Genomic DNA, 22,559 nt, shown 5'->3' on the forward strand with positions numbered 1-22,559 from the left:
TACTAGTAAAACCAAGAATAATTTACCACTGCCTGAACCTCTGCACCCAAAACTAGCCGACCTAATGTGTATAATGCTTTTCTGGCTTAGAAATAGAATGTTAGAAACAGAAAAATAGGATGTTCCTTTGAAATTAACTATGATTTTTGGTATTTTATTCTTTTTACTTAACCTCTGTATCCAAAAGTACGAGGGTCGTTTGAAAAGTCCGTGCAAAAATAAAAACTACTTAATTTTTGGGGGTAAACCTTTTTTATTTTTCAACATAGTCTCCTTTTAGGCTTATACACTTCGTCCAACGCTGCTCTAGTTTGTTGATCCCTTCCGAATAATCGGATTTGTCCAAGTCTGAAAAATAGCCATTCGTTTCTGCAATCACCTCCTCGTTTGAATAAAATCTTTTTCCCGCCAGCCATTTCTTCATATTGGGGAACAAATAGTAGTCCGAGGGAGCCAAGTCTGGAGAATAGGGGGGATGTGAAACGAGTTGGAACCCTATTTCCATTAATTTTGCGACCACAACTGCTGAGGTGTGAGCTGGTGCTTTGTCGTGATGGAAAAGGACTTTTTTGTGGGCCAATCGTGGGCGTTTTTCTTACAGCTCGGTTTTCAAACGGTCCAATAACGATGAATAATATGCACCAGTAATAGTTTTACCCTTTTCCAGATAGTCGATGAGGATTATTCCTTGCGAATCCCAAAAGACAGTCGCCATAATCTTTCCGGCCGAAGGAACGGTCTTCGCCTTTTTTGGCGTAGATTCCCCCTTGGTAACCCATTGTTTAGATTGTTCTTTGGTCTCAGGAGTGTAGGTGATGTATCCATGTTTCATCCACAGTGACGAAACGAGCTTAAAGTCCTGCGGATTCTTCTGGAACAGCTGCAAACCGTCCTTGCAACACTTCACACGATTTCGTTTTTGGTCAAGCGTGAGCAATCGCGGCACCCATCTTGCGGATAGCTTTGTCATGTCCAAATGTTGATGCAAAATATTATGTACCCGTTCATTCGAGATGCCCACAGCACTAGCAATCTCACGCACCTTCACTCTTCTGTCATCCATCACCATATCATGGATTTTATAAATGATTTCTGGAGTAGTAACCTCAACAGGGCGTCCAGAACGTTCAGCGTCACTTGTGCCCATATGGCCAATCAGAAAATTTTGAAACTACTTATAAACTGTTCTAATCGAAGGTGCAGCGTCACCATAATGTTTATCAAGCTTCTCTTCAGTCTCCTGAGGCGTTTTGCCTTTCATAAAGTAGTGTTTAATCAACACACGAAATTCTTTTTCGTCCATTTTTTGAAAATCAGTGTGTGTTCTTCCAAGAGATGCTACTAACTAAACATAACCTCGATACGCGCCAGTGGTGCTATCTCTCTGACTTTGCACGGACTTTTCAAACGACCCTCGTATTAGACGTATTTTGTATTGGCCAACTAATGGATTTTATAATAAGATGAACTTAAAGAATTTGCTGATTTGGCTTGGTGTGGAAATAATCGGTGTTTTTTAGTTATTTATTTTGAATTTACGTTATTTTTATTTTGAGTAGAAATATTATTGTTTTATGATTTTAGTTTCTTAACAATGAATTGTAGGAGAATAATTTTTAATAACTTATGATGTGCTGAAATTATGGCATTAAATGACTCTTCATTTTTGTGCTGTGGCTATAATTATTTCTAATCAATATAAATTTTGTTCCTAAATTAGTTAGGAAAGGGCATTTAATTTATAGTGTAGCTATTAATTTGCTTTATATTCAATGCCGCCAAAACAATCAAATTCAATACTTCCTTTTATAGATTTAAACCAACTCTCTCCCTATTCCCAGTCTATTAATTCCTCAGCATTAACCAAATTCGGTCAATTGTGGATTTCCGCAGTGTAGCGCCCCGAGGTCTAAAATAAAAGATATTCTAGTCCTTTGTTTTTTTTTTTTTGTCTTTTAAATAATGTCTAATGTCAAAGCAGATATTTTTGTAAAAAGTACGATAATCTTAAATTTTCCTCTAACTAAGCAGTTTCTCATGAAATCTTAATTTGAACGCAATCACTATATTTGATGATGGTAATAGGAATATGTTTTAAAATATCTCCTGATGAAATATGATTTGACAATATCTGACGTTGGAAATGTAGGGCACCCAGTTGAAGTTGAACATGTAACCATCAGATGACTTGAGTGCTGTGCAGTAATATTGTGCTTATATATATTTAATTTGCTTTATGTAAAAAGATATAATGAAAGTTATAAACATTCGATACATATCTTTCTAAATGGGTGTATTGTTTTTGAAAGTTGGTGGTTTAAAGGATAAAAAGTTTTAATTAAATCTTTTTTTTATTTAAACAATTATTGTCTTATTAATACAAGTTGTTACAAAGCTCAGCTTGTGCAACCGCACGTTCAGTTTCAGCTTGAACTTTTGATTGTGCGCCAAAACATTTTTTAAAATCTGTTTTCAATTCTTTAGTTAACTCAACTACTTCATCCTTTAATTTCAATGCTTCAGGTTTAAATTCTTGTACCAAGTTTTTCAAATCATTTACTGTATCTACAACACACTTGACAGTTTTAACTGGATTTATGTTGACACAAGTAAACAATCTGGCAAGTTTCCTGCAGAACTTAAGGCCTGCTTTATGTACAAAATCAGCTACTTTTTTAGCTAGCTCCGAAGCTTTTTTTAGAGATTGAGTTAACGCTTTGCAAGCTTCATCGTCCCCAGTTTCTTCGACTGAATACTAAAAATGAAAAATTGTAGAATAAATCATTACTGAACATTTATTTATTTATCAAGTAATAGCATAGGGAGGAAGTGATTTTCCGTTCACTAATTATATTTATTTCCTTTTTAGCTCACCGAACGCTGTTAGTTGCCTTACCCTTCGTAGGCAGTATAATAAACTGTGTAAACAACAGGCAAAAACAATTGCGGAAATGAATTTTGCAGCTGCGTTTGAGTTTTTTAAAAAATTAATTTCTCATTTTGTGTGCTGATTAGTTGCTTTTGGATTGGACGAGTGATCTAACCAAAAAAGAAAAAAAACAGTTTAATCTGCCACAATCAGAGACTAGTAACCACAATCAAATGGGTTACTCCTTTCTGATCTCCTTGCAAAAGGGAAATCAGCAAGTCGAATGATTTCTGGACCAAAAAAATTGTGATATAATCTTGGAAAAAGGTCGGCACAATGAGCCTCTTTTCTCAAGATAGTTGGGTTGATAGACCAGAAGTCTGATGATGTCGCTATGAGTAAAAAAGCGACCTTTGTTAGCAATTGCTAGGTTGCGATAAAAGATTTTTGAGTTCTTATTAACCTCTCCGAGCTGCTGAACTTCACAGAGTTCGTTCAAATTCTAATCTTGTTTTGAAATAAATACTAATATTTTATATAATATTAGTATTTAATATATTTTATTTCTAATACTTGGGAAATAAAATAAAAGAAAATCTTGTTTTCCATATTAATTATAAATTAAATATATTTAAAGTAGAACACATTCATAGTACGAAAATTTTTTACTCACTTCTTCAGTTGGTACACAGTGTGGTGGTACGTTTATCAATCTATCGGCTAAATGTTTGGTTGTACGTTCATAACTTGCTTGATATTTAGTTGCTTCTTCGATGACATGTTTCAATTCTAAATATCCCTTAAACAAAGGTGCTAATACTTCATGATAGTCTTCTTCAAATGCTTTCTTGAATGGGAGGTCGACATCTTCAAGGCCCTGTTTGTGAAATATTATTTAAGGTTAATTACTTTTGCTCTACTTTTAAGAGAAGGTTATCTTGCAGATTTTTCATTAGTCGTTTTCATTGGAAGTGTCCGTTTTATTTAAGGTCCGCAAAAATGGTTTGGGTATATGTGTTAAACGAATTTCTCGCATGTGATTTCATAATTATTCAAAACACATATAAATCAACAACTTTTATTCGAAACATTTTTGAGTTAGTACCGTAAGTTAGTACAGTAAGGGAAGGTCGTGTAAGTTTTTACAGATTTTTACAGATAGATAAGTAATACTATGTTTTTACTTTGCAGTTTAAAGAAGAAAATAAAGGAAATGAAGAATACAATGAAAACAAGTATGGTCGATGATATACAGAGGAGTTTATGTCAAAATTAAAGGTAAGTTAAGCCAAACGAACTAATTTCACCTCTTCAAAGTATACTATAATAACGAAATGGGATATTGAGGGGTATTTTTTTTAAAGATTGCGTTAGGCTTTTGGGTTAATGAGTTTCCTCAAGGTAATAGAACTCGAAGTACTTCTGTGTAGGATAAAATTCAAAGTTATGGTAGTGTATGGTGGTATAGTAATTAGATAAGATTAGTCACTTTATTTACATAAGATAGATTGAAGTTTTGAGTGTCAGTACTGCGTTGAAGAAGTACGAAAAACGTCGCATAGTTGAGCCATGAACCATTTTTGCCAAAACTTCCAAAAATGGTAAACTAACTTTTGGAAATGCTTGTACGATTTTCAATGGCTAATTCTAGCCATGGTGAGAACAAATGCACGATTGCAAGAAGGGCTACTTGGTTGGAAACCCAATTGCCAACACTAGGTTTTTTTGTAATGTATTAGAGAGAAGTTTATATTCCAGAGGAATACTTGGGAGAATTAGAGCTCACCATTCGCCTATCACAGGCGATAACTCTCCAAGCCAGTTCTCGGGAGCTCTATTCAGCAAAATGAGTCCAATAGATAAAAGATGATTCCACATCATGATTGAGCATGGCCACCCAATCGCGTCAGACAGTCTCAAAAATTAATGAACTTCTTTCTCACCCATACCTCGTTTTATTGGACCAGCATTTATTCAGTTTAGGTAGTAAACATTTTACCAAGACGAGAGTGAAAGGAGTTTGAATACAACTCCACAGAATTAAGTACAATAACACAGTATTAAATACATTTAAACAATTTTTCTTACAAACAAAATGTCCTACTGAACAGTATTGTAAAAATTAGTACATACCTGGGCCAAAAAGAAGGTCGAAAGTAAAATGACTAAGTACTTCATTGTCGATTGATTGATTGCGCTCTGAAATCTTTGACAGATGTGTTTTATATCGGAAGCTGGCCATCTAATAAATATTCCCTAATCTTATCTCAGGTGGTTTGAGTATCTTAAAAGTAATTAATTCTCTCTTTTCTTTTTTTGGTTTTCTTTTTTTTGAATTAGTACATTTTGAATATATTTATTTAGTTCTTGATGAATCTGATAAGAAGTGGACCATCCACCGATTACAGTACTAGAAGTGAGTACAGATGAAGATTACTATTGAAACCTGTCAGTTTCAATTGAGCAACGAACAAACAAACCATTGTGAGCTTCCTTCTTTAAGTTGGAAAAATCTGATGGAAAAACTTACTCGCTTTTCTTTTAAATTTCTGGAGTTGCAGAAACATTTTATTAAGATCCTTTAAAAATGTCTAAAGTGAATTTCCCACTAAAGATTATTCAAATAAAAACTTTTGGTGTAAATTTGAAGTTAAAAGGAAATTTACTAGAAATTTTGGAGTAAAAAAAAAAAAAAAGAAAAGTGGAAATTCCATTGAGTTTTCCCTCGGGATTTCCACACCTATTTTGAGAAATTACAAATATAGCTTACACCTAGAAACTTTGTTCCAGTATGGTTTTAGACTATCTTTGTTCCTAAGGGAAAGGTGCAGTGAGAACCCCGAGGATGCCTTGAAGATTGGTACAGCAGTCCAGGTCCAGAGCACGTAACTTATTTACTGCTAAATTTTTATAATGAGTTCATTCCAATAAATAATGTTAGTCCATTAAGTTGCTCCTCTTTTTTCTAGCTCGGATTTTATCCGCCGCAATCCCTCACCGGATTCAAAACTTTTATCCAATATTAGAGGATCGATCAATCGCTTTGCTGTAGAGAATTTGACTTTCTACCTCGCAATATGCTTGCTGATTTCGCTGCCGATTAAAATGGGTAAGCTTAATAGTTGCCATAAATAACTTTAAACTGGAAAAACTCGTTGATTAATAGCTTTTCACCTATTTTTCTGAAATGGCACTGTGTATTGAAAATTTTTGCTTGGAAAATAGTTTTTCCTCTGGATCAAGTAGTAAGCTTCCCTACTTAAGTTAGACTTCAAAACAATTTATTAGTATGCAGCCTGCCTAGATCTTGTCTTCGCCACCATAAGTGCTGCTACAAGCAAAGCGTGGGAGTCCAGAGTTTTGGCTTGCCTATCCGTTGATTGTGCCCAGTTTGAACAGATTCTTTAAAAAAAAAAATAACGTAATTTTGACAGTAAACTGAAATTTGTTTTCCATATTTTAAATTACCATAACTTTTGAAAAACCTAACCGATTTCAAAAAAAAAAAATTTGTTGTTTTTAGGAGCTCAAATACTATAAAAATATGCAACAAAAAATATAACGTTCCATTTGAAAAAACAAAGTTGGATGCTGTATCTCGAGATACAGGGGTTTAAAAAAATGGGTCAATCACTGAAAATAAACTAGACTAAAAATGATTAAATACGTGTTTTTTATTTTTTCCAAATTTCCCGCCGTTTAAAAAAAAGTGGGTGGAGCATATAACTCTGGTCACCCTGTATATAAGAAAAATTCAAATAAACCAGTAAATGTTTTACTACGCATTGAGAACACACTTCTCATATTTTTTTTAAAGATTTTTGTTGAACATTCAGACAGTAGATTAACTCACATGTTGGCGAAGGAGGTCGTTAGAAAGCAATGTTTCTGGTTTCAAGATTGGGTTCATTTATCTGAGTTACTAGATCGAGCGTATAGTCCCAATTGGAAACAGCAAATGATAGCCATTATTAATAAGATAAAATCAGCTGAGAGGTCTGAATTTGAATTTCTTGCTAGAAATGCCAGTTTTTACGAACTCTATAAATGCTTAAATTTATGACCTAAATTACATGGAACTGAATATTGATCACTTTTTTTTGAACAAATAATATTTAAAGTGCGAACGGAAGGTCTAAATTTAAATTATAAAACCCTGGACCACTCGCAATTATTTGTGTTCAATGTGCAACCTTAGGTCTATAAAAAAATACTTTTCATTTCTTGGCTGAATGCCCCATTATGAGAGAGTTCAGGATCCGATACTTTAATAAGCGCGTACTTAATAAAGAGGAAGTCCTATGCTTACTAAATGGTAGTAATTGGAGAGCTCTAATTAATTTTTTTTAAATGTGCGATACGTTAAAGGTGGTATTTAGTTAATGACTTTAACAATTAATTTATATATTGTATTTTGTTCTCCTACTTTAATTATTATTACCAAATACTACAGTTACACTAAAAACTAGTATTCTTACGTATATAAATATCGTTTCTTTTTCATTAAATATTAATCACTAAGTTAATAATTTCTTGTTTAAACGAGACTCTGACAGACGGTAATGTACCATGTCATTGATGTTTATAAAAAGAATATGTATAATTTGTTTTCCCTATTCAAATAAAACATTATTATTATTTTTAATGATTTAAGGCGCGTCTACATCTAAGGTTATTAAGGAGCCCGGAGCTTTTTTCAGTGCCCTGCCGGCCTCCGGACAGTGTTTCTCCCGTTACAGACAACACTGTCCATCACAGGGACAGTGAGCTGTAAGAAGCTCCTAGGAAGAGAAACTCTAAGGGTCAACAGCTGGATTCGAACCCGGGAACTCCGCGTGGGAGTCCAGTACGCTAACCGCATAGCTAATCTCTTCCCTAAAACATTATTATTATTATTATATAAGGAAAATTCAAATTCTTACCAGAAAGTGAAACCACCGAAAAATGTGAAATCGTTAGTTTATGCTTTTTTTTTTTGAACAACTAAATTAAGCTTTCCTCAGCATTTTATTATATAAATAGCTCTAGTTTGTAGATAGGGCAGAAGGCCGAAGGGAACGATACAGATGTGGGGTTGGATCCGTACACAAATCTTACAAAACCAGAAACTTTCTAAGTTATTCTCTTTCTAGTATTATTGTTTAAGTTATCTAAGTACTTTTAGTTAGCAGAAGATTTGTAACTTAGGATTGCTGCAGCAATTGAAGTAAGAGAAGGTTTTTGTACGAATATTGAGTGAGATTTGCTAAAATAAGTTTTTATCTTCTTCTTCTAAGGCTGAACAGTCCTTAAAAGGACCAAGGCCTCCACCACACTATCCTCTGCCATTACTCTCTTTCCTGGGCTCTCGTCCTCCACCTTCTTACGCCCATCGCCCGCAGATCCTTCTCCACCTGGTCAATCCATCTATCTGCCCCCAGGCTTGCCCTCCAGCGCCATTCTTGGCCCGCGGCTGCGATCCATCCTCGTTAGATGTCCAGCCCATTTTAATAAGTTTTTATTCCGGATTCATTACATGTATTATTTTTGGTACATTTTTTGGGGTTATTTTTATGCACAAAAGCCGTCATCTTTATGGCCAATCATTTTATCATCAATAACTTAATTATAGTAATAAATTATACCCCAATTGCATATAAATAATAAATAAATAAATTATGAGAAATACATTGGAGAATAGAGTAGTTTGATCTTTCTACAGTGTTGGTCCTTGAAATTCAACAGCTGTTCTAAATTAAAGAAAAAACGAATTTTCACCACAAAAACTCTGCCCTGACATTCGATAAATATAGATTATTTATTAAAAGTATGACAGCGTGTTTTTGATGAGTGGTAATGAACTACAAAAAAGAAGATAATTTACACTTGAACTTGTTCAAGGTAATGTACACCCTCTTCGTTTGCCTTAATATTTAAAAGAAAATGTCTTTCATTATCTTTATAAAACAAAAAATATTAACCATAAACAATCGAAAAAACTAAAATTGATTTTAATTAATTTGATTGTAATGTAGTGAAGGCAAACAAAGTTGATAAGATTATGTATTTTACCAATTTAAAGATTGCATTCATTTGCATCCTAATGTAAAAAATCTTTCTGTAAATCACCTTTAAAATGAGGACTCTAAATGAATTTTCGAGAGCCGATTAAGGCTATTGAAGTGAACAATACCTATTGTCGCTTCTTAAACGTCGCCTAGGCCTTGAATCAAATTTGAGCTTTTTCTATAGTTCCCAATGTAACCACATCACCTTCACTCTTCGGAGAGCGACTTCTCCTCCAGTGTTTTTAAATGGTTGAATTCTTCCTTCTGTGGATAAAGTTCGCTACTTAGGACTCTGTTTGGACATTCACTTGGAATGTACATACTAAACTTAAGAAAGACAGGAACTAAACCGACGTTACAAACTGGTTCTCACGATTACTTGACAAACGTTCCCCATCTTACTTTAGACAATAAAGTGCTCATCTACAACACTACGCTGAAACCTTTATGGAGTTACGGAATAGAAGTGTGGGGCCCTACCAAGCGCTCTAATTATAACCTACAACAAAACACTCCAATCTAAAATTCTTTGCAGAATCACTGATGCTCCATTTTACGTTTTTAACCAAACCATTCACAAAGAGCTCAATGTTCGCTCCTCATCACATCTCGGTACAAAAATTTTCGTATCTCTCTCTCTCTCCCCACTACAATCCGTTTATCCAAGAACTTTCTTCCCACTCCATTCCTGGGAATCCCAACAGAAGACTGAGACGACGTTGGCCAAGAGATCTACTGATGGAGTAAAATTGATGTACAATTTTTCCCTTTGTAAATATCCATTCCCACTTCTCATTCTGTCTCTATTCTCACTCAGCTCTATTACCTTGCTAATTACTCTCATCTCGCTCATCTCAAGTTCTTCACTATTCCTTATCACATTCACTATCTATCTGCTTTCTCAATGCTTGACAATATCTCAGAGGGTTGTCAGTGTACAACTGCTCCACTCTTGTGCTCATCTTTTCCCTTCATCATATTTACTAGATGCTAATTTTGCAGTTGTAAATTTCTCAATAAATAAATTTAAATTAAATAATAAAACAATAATTCTATAGTTCCCTATTTTTTCAGTTGTGCTAGGTAATTTGTTTAACCCACTTTTTTCCACACCAGGAGGGGGGAGATATCAAAACATGAATTTCCATGCGCAAATTTGCATATTACTTATTAAGCGATGTAAGAGAAGGTAGAAAAATGTGTTTCATATTATTAAAAAATGCAAAATCATCTACTGCAGTGAATTATTTAACAATATTAAATATTGCACTGTTTAAGATATTTTTCTTTGATTTGCAGGATTAGGACTAGTAATTTTGGTAGGCCTGTTTCAATTCAGATTGTAAATCGTCAAGGAACATCTTTGTTTCAATGATCTGAGCAATCACAGAGTTACCGTACATTCTCGTTTACTTCGACTAAGTAGCAAAGGGAAGTCATCTTCTAGTAGTGATTTTACATATTTGGGAAATCAACAACCTGTTTCACGTAAAGAAGAGAAAGATATCTTCCAGCTTTGTACTGCTAGTCTTTCTAAATGGATGTATTGAGCATGTTTAAGTCAGCTTTCTTGTTTAACAGTTTTGTTAACAATCATACAAACTTCATAACCTCCTTTGGAATGGCTTAGGGTGCGTTCCACTAAGCGCTCACAACGATCAAAATCTACCTTCAGCCGTTCCACATGACGACCGCGGTCGTAGTGGTCGCTAGCGAAAACGTCACTAATGGCGTCATTATTTTTGCTCACGCGAAGCTCACATCGTGCCATCTTGAGAGATGGGTCGAAGTGGGCGTTCAGAAATTTGGCGCAATTTTTTAAAAGCAAAGATGGCGATCGAAAAAAGTTATATCATGCAAATGAAACTATTATCTCATGTAAATAATTGAATGTGTTTCTCGAAAGTCTTAAAAAAGAAAAAAGAAAAATTACTTATCTCTTTATGCTAAATCACTGAATAACGACCAACTACACTTTGATAGTTAATAATATGTGGCCTAAGTTTTCGCTTTTCACCATTGCGATTTTGTAAAATTGCATTTCTACTCTTCATTGGAACTAGATGAAGAACTTTCTAAAGCATTATTATGTTGCATTAATAAATATCCTACTGTTGCCACAAAAGACATTTTAATTTTATTTAAACGTAAATTTTATAAATGCTCCACTAAAATGTAATATAAAAAATTGAATTATATATTTTATTTTGAATATAAATCAACTTTACTATTAATTAATAAAGTTTATTATAACTGCTTATTCTTTGTCCCAATTAAATACATTTCTTGAAAGATTATGTTCATCTCTTTTCTTTAAGTTAAAATGATTTTATCAGTTAATAATTATCCCATGCAACATAGTCATTGCTCTCTTTTACATCTCAAATCTTACTTCCTACACCGACTTAAAAATTCCTTTCTCTTCCGCCAAAGCCTATTTCTGTTATCTCAAATGTTTTTAAAACTCCCATTCAAAATCCTTTTATCATCTCAACTTGCAACTCTTCCCATGAATCCTCGCAAGTACTGAGGCGTCGCCCGCTGCGCGACGATCTGAGTGCCTGACGTCGGCAGTCTAGAGAGAGCCAATCGCACTCTCTAACGCTATAATGGTCTGTTACGGCCATCGCCAGTTACGAAATCAAGTCAGTTCCGGCCCTAAATCAATGATTTTATGGTTTTTTTGATTTCATCTTCTTTAACTATTGCATCAAAGCTGTAAAGTTTTAAAATTCTTAAATAAAATAAAATGATCATTAAACATATTTCTTAATAGCGTTTTGCTTCTTTTTTTTCCTCTTAACAGATTGTTAATCATGAAGAACATTAGTACAACGCTCTGGGCAAACACACACATCCATTGTTTCCACGGATTTGTTCGGAAATCAACAATCTTTCTCACTTAAAGAAGAGAAAGATATCTTTCAGCTTTGTACTGCAAGTCTTTCAAAATGGATGTATTGAATCTTTGAAGCCAGCTTCTATGCTCCAAAGGATATCAAACTTACAATATAGTTATTTCACCTACCTTTGGCTCCATTTTGAAATGGCCTTATAAACAGATAGCATGCCTAAATTAGTAAGTACTTTATGACAGTACTTTATCAGTGTTTATTCATTTATCAGAGTTGTATGATACTGTTCGCACCTCAAAGCCAACCCAATTGATTGTGTTTTTTTTAACCTCAAGTCAGACTCCCAAGCGTCTATCAATTCATGGTGTTTACAATTGTATTAAAACTGTCCGACAGGACAGTTGTATAAAGGTTGATCGTCAAAAAATGCACGAAAAAGCGTAACGTTGAAAAACACCCAGCTTTGACAATTTTTTTCTCTTTTTCTATAAAAGATAAAATTCCCAAATTTTCTGTGTAATCTAGGGCTAATCCTTCTTTATAACTGTACTTTTTTGGGTTACTGAAAATGAGCAAAAACCTTCATTTTCAAAAATTGTTCTTGTACTGGTTGTTGTTACCATTTTTTTGAACAATAATTTTATGTAACCATGTGTTTCTGAATCGATGTTCTTTTAAGTTAGTTCTGTTGTTTAAAAAATAACTAATTAACGTTATCTTATTAGAAAAGTAAGGAGAAAATGTTAACATCTTAATTTGTAGATTTTTTGTTTTTTATTTAAAGATAGATTACAACACTATTATTGCTCTACTGAATTCAAGTCGTTACAAAGCTCAGCTTGAACAACCATTTGTTGAGTTAAAGCTTGAACTTTTGATTCTTCACCAAAACAATTTTTAAAATCACCTTTCAAATCTCCACCTAATTCAACAATTTCATCCTTTAGTCTTAATGCATCGTTTTTCAAATCTGCTACAAGTGTTTTCAAATCTTGTACATCACTTTTAACACAATTAATGGTTGCTACTGGATTTATGTTAATACATTGGATTAAATGGACACATTTTCCAACAAACTGTAGACCTGATTGATATGCCCAATCAGATACTCTTCTAGCAAGGCGTGTACCTTTTGCTAGATTTTTAACCAAATGTTCACAAGCTTCTTCATACCAAGTTTCAGTAAGTGGAAACTGAAAACAAAAAGAAAATATCAGTTATAGTAGTAATAATAGAATCAATTGATCTACAAATAGATGGAAATTTATCCTATTCAAATTATAAAGTGTTCTTTGATCAATTCTGAATCTTAGTTAGTCCTTAAGTAACACATGGTGGAATTCCGTTAGTTACTATCTAATTTAAAATTTCATTTTTATAACTTCTTTTGTGCAGTAACCAAAATACGAACTAGATTGCAACGATCTTCTTCAGATAAATCTGTAACTACTCTTCGGAACATATATCCGGAAATTATTTTTATATAAAATTTTAATTAAATGAGTTGGTGAAGATTGTGGGTTGGTCCAGCAACTTGGCTGTAACTGGAGGATGGAATACCTTATTCCTGACCGATTGGTTGCAGCCTGTGATCTGAGGTGATAATATGGCAAAATGCGATCAATGGGTAAGTCCATGGGGTTTGTATAGAGAGAGGGCTTTTCTGATTAGACATTAAGGGGAATGGTGCTTCGGCTGCAGTTCCAGGGGGAAACCGAACCGTCTTCTAATACGAATAACAGTTGGACTATTGCTTTTTCATCCTGAAAGATAACAAATATTCCAACCTTGTTCCTATTAATTACAAATGATTTTTTTAGGAAAATAATTTATCAAACCTTACTCACTTCATCCGGTAGACAGTGTGCTGGTAATCTGGAAACTCGTTCAGCTAAAGCTTGGGATGAAATTTGTTGAACCGCTTGATGTTTGGTAGATTCATCGATAAAATTGGTTAATTTTTGATATTCCTCGAACAATGTTCCTAATGCTTCTTGCAATTCATGCTCAAATGTGTTCTTGAGTGGAAGTTCTTCTTGTGTTAGGCCCTGTTTGAGAAACATTTTTGTAAAGTTTAAAGATTTAATGATAGCTTGCGCTTCTTAGTTCTGATTTACTACTCCTTCCTTATACATGGGCTAGTCAAAACAAGGAACTCGTGACATCACGAAGTCGACATTGTAAAAAAAAAAAAAAAAAAAACTTATAATACTGAACTTATAAAACACAACTTCACTCTATCAAAACATTCAGTAACCTTCCATCTTACAACATCTCATCATTATTTATATTTAAATATGTACATAAACTCATTAAATTAAAAAAAAAAACTCTTCATTACAGGTTCAGAAGAACGATAACAGAGTTTTCCGAAAGAAAACTTAAACTTCTTGAGTTCAGCAAATACAACTTGCAATGCAACAAACGGCTGAACATCTGAATTATTCATCAATTTTTAAGTCAGGATGAGATGTAGACGAAAATGGTCGATGATATTCTGAGGAGTTTATAGTAAAATTAAGAAAAGTTGTATTAAGCAAAACAGTTTCTGGTCTTCAAAATGGGGTTTTCAGAGTTAGCCTTTTAACTGGCCACTGCAGGCTCAGGAAACACATGCATCGCATGGGCCTGGCAGATGATAGCCTTTGTAGGTTCTGTCAGAAAGAGGAGGAAACGGCACTGCACGTGTTGTGTCAATGCGAGGGACTCGAGTGGCTAAGGATGTTACTTCTCGGGGAGGAAAAACCAAGGCCTGAGAGCTTTACCCAGGAGCCACTCTCCAGAATTAAGAGTCTGATTAAGCGGACAGGTCTGGAGGGTGAGCTCTAAAGCCGGGGAGCCACAATAGATCCATAGGGGTCGTGGTGGCGCAGGCCTTGGGTCACCCTAATTTAAATCTAATCTAATCTAGCGTTGAAACTTTAGGGGAAAGAATATCGACACAGTTTGCAGTAATTCTAATGGGTTCCAGTCAGGAGAAAATTGGTCTTCCAACGAGATAAGCTTGTTTGGCTACGAGTTCTAAAAGAGGAATTTTTCAAAAATTTAAATATTAGTACATAAGAAAAAAGTTGAACTATTAAAATTATTGTAATCGTTACAAGAAATTTCGAGGAAGAAGTATAGTAAAATTAAATCACGAAGAATGCAGCTGTAGAGGAAGTGAACACATTTAGAATATGTCCTCTGAACTGGTAAATCTACCATGGGCTTAAAAATAGAGAAAGAGGAAAAAAAGTACTAAGTCAGGGAGGTAAGTCAGTACTGTCCGCGCTACTGGAGGCACTAAGGAAAGCGAATCTAGCAAAACTGAAGGAAATAAACCAGGAGACCCTGAAAGTATCTCCGTTACCCAGTAGGTGGCTATAAGTAAGTATTAAGAGTTTTGAGGTGGTGTCTTAGATGACAAATCATTCACCCAATGTTGGAACTGCGTTGAAGAAGTTGGTGATCACTGACTAGGTCTCTGCGCTGTTTTGCTGAAACTGGGTATATTTTGTCCGAGAGTGTTGAAACTAACCTTCAGGAAAAGCTTGTGCAGGAAAAGGAGGATATTTCAAGAAATTGCCAGTAGATCAGCTAGCTGCTGCTGAGCAAGGCTTGTAGTAAAACAGGTATTTGGGCAACCCAAGAAATTTTTTGTTTATCTTAGTGGGATCCCACAAAACTTTTAAATGAATTTTTGGGCTTTTTTTCTGGTCATTTAGATTTTCCACATTTTTTGGGGAGCTTACCTATTATTAATCAAAATTATTGAATAGGAATATCTTTTTTGTTCAATTTTCCCAAAAATGTGGTTTCTAATATGTTTATAAAAGAAAATTCAGCATGCCTAACAATAATTTTCACCATTAGTTAATGAATTTTCCTTCTACTTTTCCTTCTGGGACTACCTAATTAACCGTCTTCATTTTCATGGATTCCAATTACGTGAAACTATAATTAATTCACAGGTAACTGTTCTCCATCAGATTTCATTAATCAGTCTAAATCAATCTAATTCTGATATTAAAACTATCCGGTAGGACAGTTGTATAAGGGTTGATCGTCAAAAACTGCACGAAAATAGTGTAACATTGAAAAACACCAAACTTTGACAATTTTTTTTCTCTTTTTCTATAAAAGATAAAATTCTCAAATTTTCTTTAAAATATAGGGCAAATCCTCCTTTATAACTGTAATTTTTTTGCAACAACCCAGATCTAATAGATTTCGAGAAAAAAGTTGCCAAAAATGAGCAAAAACGGCATTTTCAGAAATTGTTCTTGTTGTTGTTACCTTTTTTGTAAACTGCGTAGCGCCTAAACGCGTGAACCGATTTTCATGAATGAGGTGTCATTCGATTCGGAATGTTATGTAGATGTGCTTTTTGGGGGCCTCGACGCTGTACATCGAATGGGAGAGGAGTTAGCCCTCTTTATGTAAGGCCCTCTCCAAAATTATTATTACTAATTACTCTGTAAATCTTGGCCCGATTTTGATAAAATTTATTAAGATGATAGAGTTAGGGCTCCCCTACGTAACATTAAAGCGACGATCTGCTCTTACTCTAGTTAAGGGAAAGTATAGCAATCGTTTCAAATTATCGACACGTGAACCGATTTTCATGAATGAAGTGTCATTCGAATTGAAATTTTGTACAGATTTGCACTTTAAAAGTCTGGACGCTATGCCTCATAAGGAGGGGAGTTTTAAATTACTTAAATTATTATCAACTAAGCATGAATGAAATGTTGGGTACTAGGGTGAAGGGACCAGTAATTGACTGGGCACCAGTAATTGACATACCAGATATAAACTGGTATTATAAGGGATATGAGCCGTTTTTAGTGGTGATTCTTTCAATTTCGTTATTGAGAAGCCTTTAGGCAGCAGTTCCAGAAAAATATTAATTATTGGAATGTTCCTTGGTATCAGTGGAAGGTTATTTGTGTAAAAAGTTCAAAATCAAGGAAAAAACAAGCCGTTGCTAAGGAGGATTGATAAGAAAATAATTTTCCTTTTTTCTTATTTTTCGTTTATTTGTTCATATATTCGTGTGGTTATCAATGTTCTGTTATAATTAGTATCACTTGTAGATTTCATTTATGTAGTTTTTTTTTTAATTATAAGAAGCATTGAGCATTAAAATGGGGCTGTCAATCACTGGTCCTTGAAACGGCAATCTGCCCAGTAATTGACATGTATGTCAATTACTAGTCCTACAGCTTTTTTGTTTGAGACCAGTGATTGACTTCCTGGGAAAATGATAAGATGGGTTGGTAAATTTTATTATAATTAAAAATTCAATACATTGTAAAATAAAATCATTGATAAAAATCGGCAACATAAAATAAATAGTAAAACTTCCAACAAAATATGTTTAAATTAATGAATTAGCAAATGTACGCCTTATTTCAAGAGGGCATGCAGAATGATTATTCTGTACAGAACAACAATGTATGAACAACAAACTGGAATAGTCGAGATCGCCGAACAGTTTCACGAGGCCAACGTGAATGATAAAAACGACGCCCACTTATTGGAGTTTGAAAATCTCTCATTCTCCCTCAGTTTTGGGTCCTTGCCACATTCCAAAGAAGAAAGGGAGGAAATGGCTGTACCATAGAATTCCATCAAATAAAACGGCCAGGGGAAAAATGAAGCTCCCTCAAGAGAAGTACCAGGTGCGAAATTAAACATAAGTGGAGAAGTTGGTGACTTAGTGATGTTACACATTACTTACTTTTTAATCTAGTTTTTTTTTCATTGATGTTTCATTTATTTATTACTGTTGTAAGTGCGAATGCTTACAACCTGAGGCGGGACGCGATTAACGTGCACACAGTGTATATATAAATGAGCCCAAGAGGTAACTCAGTAATAATAAACAATCAAATACTGTTTAGATGCAGAAAATAAGAATGAATTACATTCAGATAGTTTGGTTTCGAAGCAAATGACACTGGCAGCACAGATTGTGGAAAATATTAGCGAAGCGCTCCAAAAGAAGGGAAGCGTAGGAGAAATTTTGTTCACTAGAAAGCGAACCCAAGGACGCGTAGATGCCATCAGTAGCAACGTTATAGGCGGAATGGATAAAACAAGGATGTGACCACATAGTCTAATCGGAAGTAGAGAGTTTGGTAAAGTGAGAACCAAAAAAAAATTCCCAAAAAGAGGTTTAAGTAACAAAATATTTAGCGGAAACTAAAGGATAAGAGAGCGGAAGAGTTGAGAGAAAGAGATAAAAGCGAGCCGACAGACATTGTGTACGATCTAACATGTATGTTAGCTAATATCTCCTTGGCACTATTGAAAGTAAGGGCTGTTATTCAAATTACCTGTCTTGGCTTGGGGAACTTAATTAAAACTGTCCAGTAGGACAGTTGTGTAAGGGTTGGTCGTCAAAAACTGCATAAAATAGCGTAATGTTGAAAAATATTAGATTATTTAGGTTTGCCTATTTAAAAACTGATTAATTATGAATAAGACTAATTTTTGTTATAAATCCAATTGAAAAAGTGATTTAGGTGATTTATTTAGATTTAAAAGTTATTTTGAATGCATACCTTATGTCGTTTCATGAATATATTTGTATGTCAATTACTGGTCCCACCCCATGTCAAACACTGGTTCCACCGAAAATTCGGTATGTCAATTACTGGGTCATTGACATATTTTCAAAAAAAATCATTTTTGGTTGACATAAAGATCGAATTTACTGCTTTTAAAATATTAATAAAATAAAATACATCCTACTGGAGCGGTACAATTTTACAACCTACACCTGGAGCCAAAATAACGGAAGTTATTCTACCTTAAACTCGAATTTTTTCTTAAGCAGTCAATTACTGGTCCCTTCACCCTAGCTGATTTGTGTATCTTTTGGCGTTTAATCAACCCTTATACTTAACATTTTAAACTGTAAGTTTTTGTTAAGGAGTATTATAAAATAGTTGCCTAAATTTGATGCTAGCTACCCCAAAGTGTTGATTTCAGCAGTAGAATTTGTATAAGAGGATTTACAAAATTCAAGTACGATATTTTTTTTAATCTACGTTATTCAATGTTAGCCTTTATTCCTTTACTACTGTTTCTGGAAAGGTGATTAATCGCTAATTGCCATTGAAGTGTCTCTCATTAATCAATAGTTTGGATTTATTTCCTAGCAAACATTATTCTGGTCCAGCTATTTTCTTGGGTTAATGCTGAGAAACCAAAGATGGGTAATAGTTTGAAATATCTTTCCAGCGTTACAAATCAATAGTAAATGCTACGAATGGAAGGTTTTATCTAAATTATTTCGTAACAGTTAGTAATTTTAATAAATATAACTAGCAAGGATGTTCAGGGCTTGCAGGTGTGGCTCTGGTCACCTGATTAACATCAGGTAAAGGTGAGGCAAAATCCAGTTGTACTCGTGTTCTGAGGATGGGATGCAAGAGACTATGAAACAGTGTCTTCATTTCTAGTTTTTGGGTATTTAGTCCATTTAATGAGCAAATATCTCGAGTCAGTTGAAGGTACTTCTACTTTCTCAGGTATTTCTTTCGAGTCCGGCAGACCAATCTGAAAACTTTTAAGGGATTTTTTTTGCTGTTGTAGGGGCGTTTTGGAATAAGCTTACTTTGGTTTATTGTGGCTCTAACAATAATAAAACTTTAAAAAAAACTAGAACGTACCTGGGCGGCAAATAAAGTAGAAAATAAAATTATTAAGTGCTTCATTGTCGTTCTGCTGTAGATGGATTGCGTGCTGGTAACTCTAGATACATCTGCTAGAACATCGGAAGCTGTCGGCTAAATAAATCACCTCTGTAATCTTATCTCCAGTGATATCTTACAAGACACTAACTAATTCACTTGAGGAAAAAAATAATATTTTTTAGTAAGACTGCGGAGATAATAAAAAGCTTGAAAGAAAATTGGAAACCCATTATTGAGCCTGCTTTCAAGTGGCTTTTCAATAAAAGAGAGATTAAGATTATTTTTGGTACTCGTGAATTTTAATTAATCAAGAGAACTTTGGTTAATTGAATCCTAATCTGAGCGATTCGTCTTAAAAGATGGATTTATTATTTACTCAACTAATAAACTTAGGGATCAATACAGATGCGCATCGCTTTGTCTGTAGGCGGGGGGGGGGGGGATATTGGTCCTTGAAGTGCAAACACTGACATTAAATGGAAGAGATTTTTGCATTTTAACTGCAATATACAGCCGTGTGTTGGACGTATGGATGCCAAACTTGGGCGACCACAAAAGCAATAGAAAAGGGAATAGAAATTTGGCAAAGAACTGTTGAGAGGAGTATGCTGAGCTTAAGGGAAAGAGACAGGATCAGAAGCTAAATTATAAGGAAAAGAACTTTAGTGGAAATGGGCTGGACATCTGGCCAGAACAGATACCAATAGATGGACAAGGATGGTTCCAGAATGGTTTCATCATTTAAAAGGAGAAAGAAAAAAAGGGAGACAGCGCAAAAGATAGCCAGACGAAGTAAAAAAAGAATAGGGAGTCAGCTGGATGAGGAAAGCGGAAGACAGAGCCTATTGGAACAAGAAGTGCGAACAGATAGAGAAATCTTAATCTTAGGGTAGGGCTGGTCATCCCCAAAGAACCAAAACTCCCCTATGGAAAGGCCTACATATTTTACAACCAAAATGGAACAATAAACAATGATATTTAAAGAATTTATATGATTTAATGAAGTATTTTATTTATTTATATATTATTAACTTTTGTCTTTTAAACTTAGCAGTGGTTGGTTATTTGACTTTTTTTTCTTTTTCTGTAAAATATGTAAATAAAGGATTATATTCTTCTTCTTCTTTTTATTATTATTTTTAATGATTTAAGGCGCGTCAACATCTAAGGTTATTGGCGCTTTTTTCAGTGCACTGCCGGCCTCCGGATCTGTGTAAAATTGCAGGTTTGATAAATGATATAATTCGTTATCAGATCTTTCTTTCCTTTGACTTCCTCATAATCAATTTATTGAAGGCGAGTTATTTTATTTTTGGGTCTCCTGTTTAGAAGTATTTCGTTTTTGAATGGAAATGATTAGTTGAGCGGGTAGCGTACTGGGTTTGTATCCAGCTGCTGGCCCTTAGATTTTTTTTATACCTTGGAGCTACTTAGAGTGTGCGTTCCACTAAGCGCTCGCAACGATCACGCTCATGACCGCGGTTTTGCCCGTTCCCCTTGCTTGCGAACGTTACAATCGAAAACTCAAGTGGAATGGACTATGGGACGTTTTAATCGTTCATGTAAACATTACAAATGGCGACCTCGAAAATAAGTCAGAAGTTTGAAGAGGTTGTTTTTTAATTTTAACCCCGCTTATAAGCAGTTATAATAAACTTTATTGGTAAAGTTGACTTATATTAAAAATATATATATAATTCAATTTTTTGTATAACATTTTCGTGGAGTAATAAAATTAAAATGTCTTTTGTGGCAACAGTAGGATACGATTTATTAATGCTTTAGAAAGTTCTTCATCTAGTTCCGATGAAGAGTAGAAATGCAGTTTTACAAAATCGCAATGGTGAAAAGCGAAAACTTAGGCCACATATTATTAGCTATCAAAGTGTAATTGGTCGTTATTCAGTGATTTAGTATGTTAAGGGATAAGTAATTTTTCATTTTATTATATTTTTTAGACTTTCGAGAAACACATTCAATTATTTACTTGAGATAATACTTTCATTTACCTGATATAATTTTTTCGGTCACCATCTTTTAAAAATTGCGCCAAATTTCTGAACGCCCACTTCGACCCAGCTCTTAAGGCGGGGCGGCGTTGTAAGCTTCGCGTGAGCGAAAATAATGACGTTTCCGCCACGACCACTACGACCGCGGTCGTCAAGTGGAACGGCTGAAGGTAGATTTTGATCGTTGTGAGCGCTTAGTGGAACGCACCCTTTAATAGCTCACTCTCTGATGATTGGCAATGTTTTCTACAGTGTAAAAAAACATCCGGGTGCCAATAACCTTAAATATAGTCTCGCCTTATATTACAAATAAAATAAAGATAATTCAGAAAATAATAAGATAAAGAAATGTTTCAAATATTAAAATAGAATATAGAATATATTTATTTGCCTCTTGAGTACATTTACTCCTGGCAAGGAGTTTGATAGTTACAAAATTTTTATAAAAGAAAATAAAACACTGCAAAATCTCTAATCTCTAAATTAAAATATTCAATTATCATTAATTACTATCAAATATTAAAATAAGGTGAAGAGGGTGTACGTAAATTATTAATAAATAGGTTCAAGTGTCATTTATCTTCTTTTTTTTTTTTAAGTCCCTAATTAAAATTAAATTGACATATTTTTAATAAATAATGTGTACATGTACATGTTCACGTACATGTTTTAGATCAGAGAGTGCCTAAGATTTTTTTTTTTTGATGTTTTGAGTCCTAAAATCAGTACAAAAGTATTGATAAAGGTAAGTATTGATTCTGTCCTTCAATGTGTAAGCAGCCTATTTCTCATAAGGTCGTTTATTACTGTAGTAAAATTGTTGATTATGTACGAGGGTCGTTTGAAAAGTTCGTGCAAAGTCAGAGAGATAGCACTACTGGCGCGTATCGAGGTTATGTTTAGTTAGTAGCATCTCTTGGAAGAACAAACACCAAGTTTCTGCCAGATCGGTCTATTTCTTTGTGTTTGGCATTCGTTTGAATCGAGGAAGTCGAGTGATTTTCAAAAAATGGACGAAAAAGAATTTCGTGCGTTGATTAAACACTACTTTATGAAAGGCAAAACGCCTCAGGAGACTAAAGAGAAGCTTG

The 22,559-nt window shown here is 34.3% G+C and overlaps 2 protein-coding genes across 2 annotated transcripts; both read right to left on the reverse strand.

Moving 5' to 3' along the window:
• Nucleotides 1-2,332: 2,332 nt before the first annotated feature.
• LOC141460133 (uncharacterized) lies at nucleotides 2,333-5,144 on the reverse strand. Its single transcript, XM_074139820.1, has 3 exons — nucleotides 5,003-5,144; nucleotides 3,543-3,746; nucleotides 2,333-2,755 (listed from the first exon to the last, which is right to left on the reverse strand). The coding sequence occupies exons 1-3, from the start codon at nucleotides 5,045-5,047 to the stop codon at nucleotides 2,375-2,377; spliced, it is 630 nt and encodes a 209-aa protein (XP_073995921.1). The 5' UTR covers nucleotides 5,048-5,144; the 3' UTR covers nucleotides 2,333-2,374.
• Nucleotides 5,145-12,526: 7,382 nt separating this feature from the next.
• On the reverse strand, nucleotides 12,527-19,595 carry LOC141460132 (uncharacterized). The gene is made up of 3 exons (XM_074139819.1): nucleotides 19,436-19,595; nucleotides 13,619-13,819; nucleotides 12,527-12,964 (listed from the first exon to the last, which is right to left on the reverse strand). Exons 1-3 carry the CDS (start codon nucleotides 19,478-19,480, stop codon nucleotides 12,572-12,574), a joined length of 639 nt encoding a protein of 212 aa, XP_073995920.1. The 5' UTR covers nucleotides 19,481-19,595; the 3' UTR covers nucleotides 12,527-12,571.
• Nucleotides 19,596-22,559: the final 2,964 nt, after the last annotated feature.

This window comes from Rhodnius prolixus, unplaced genomic scaffold, assembly GCF_049639745.1.
Source record: "Rhodnius prolixus isolate KJV_2025 unplaced genomic scaffold, Rpr scaffold_6, whole genome shotgun sequence".
Taxonomy (NCBI): Eukaryota; Metazoa; Arthropoda; class Insecta; order Hemiptera; family Reduviidae; genus Rhodnius; species Rhodnius prolixus.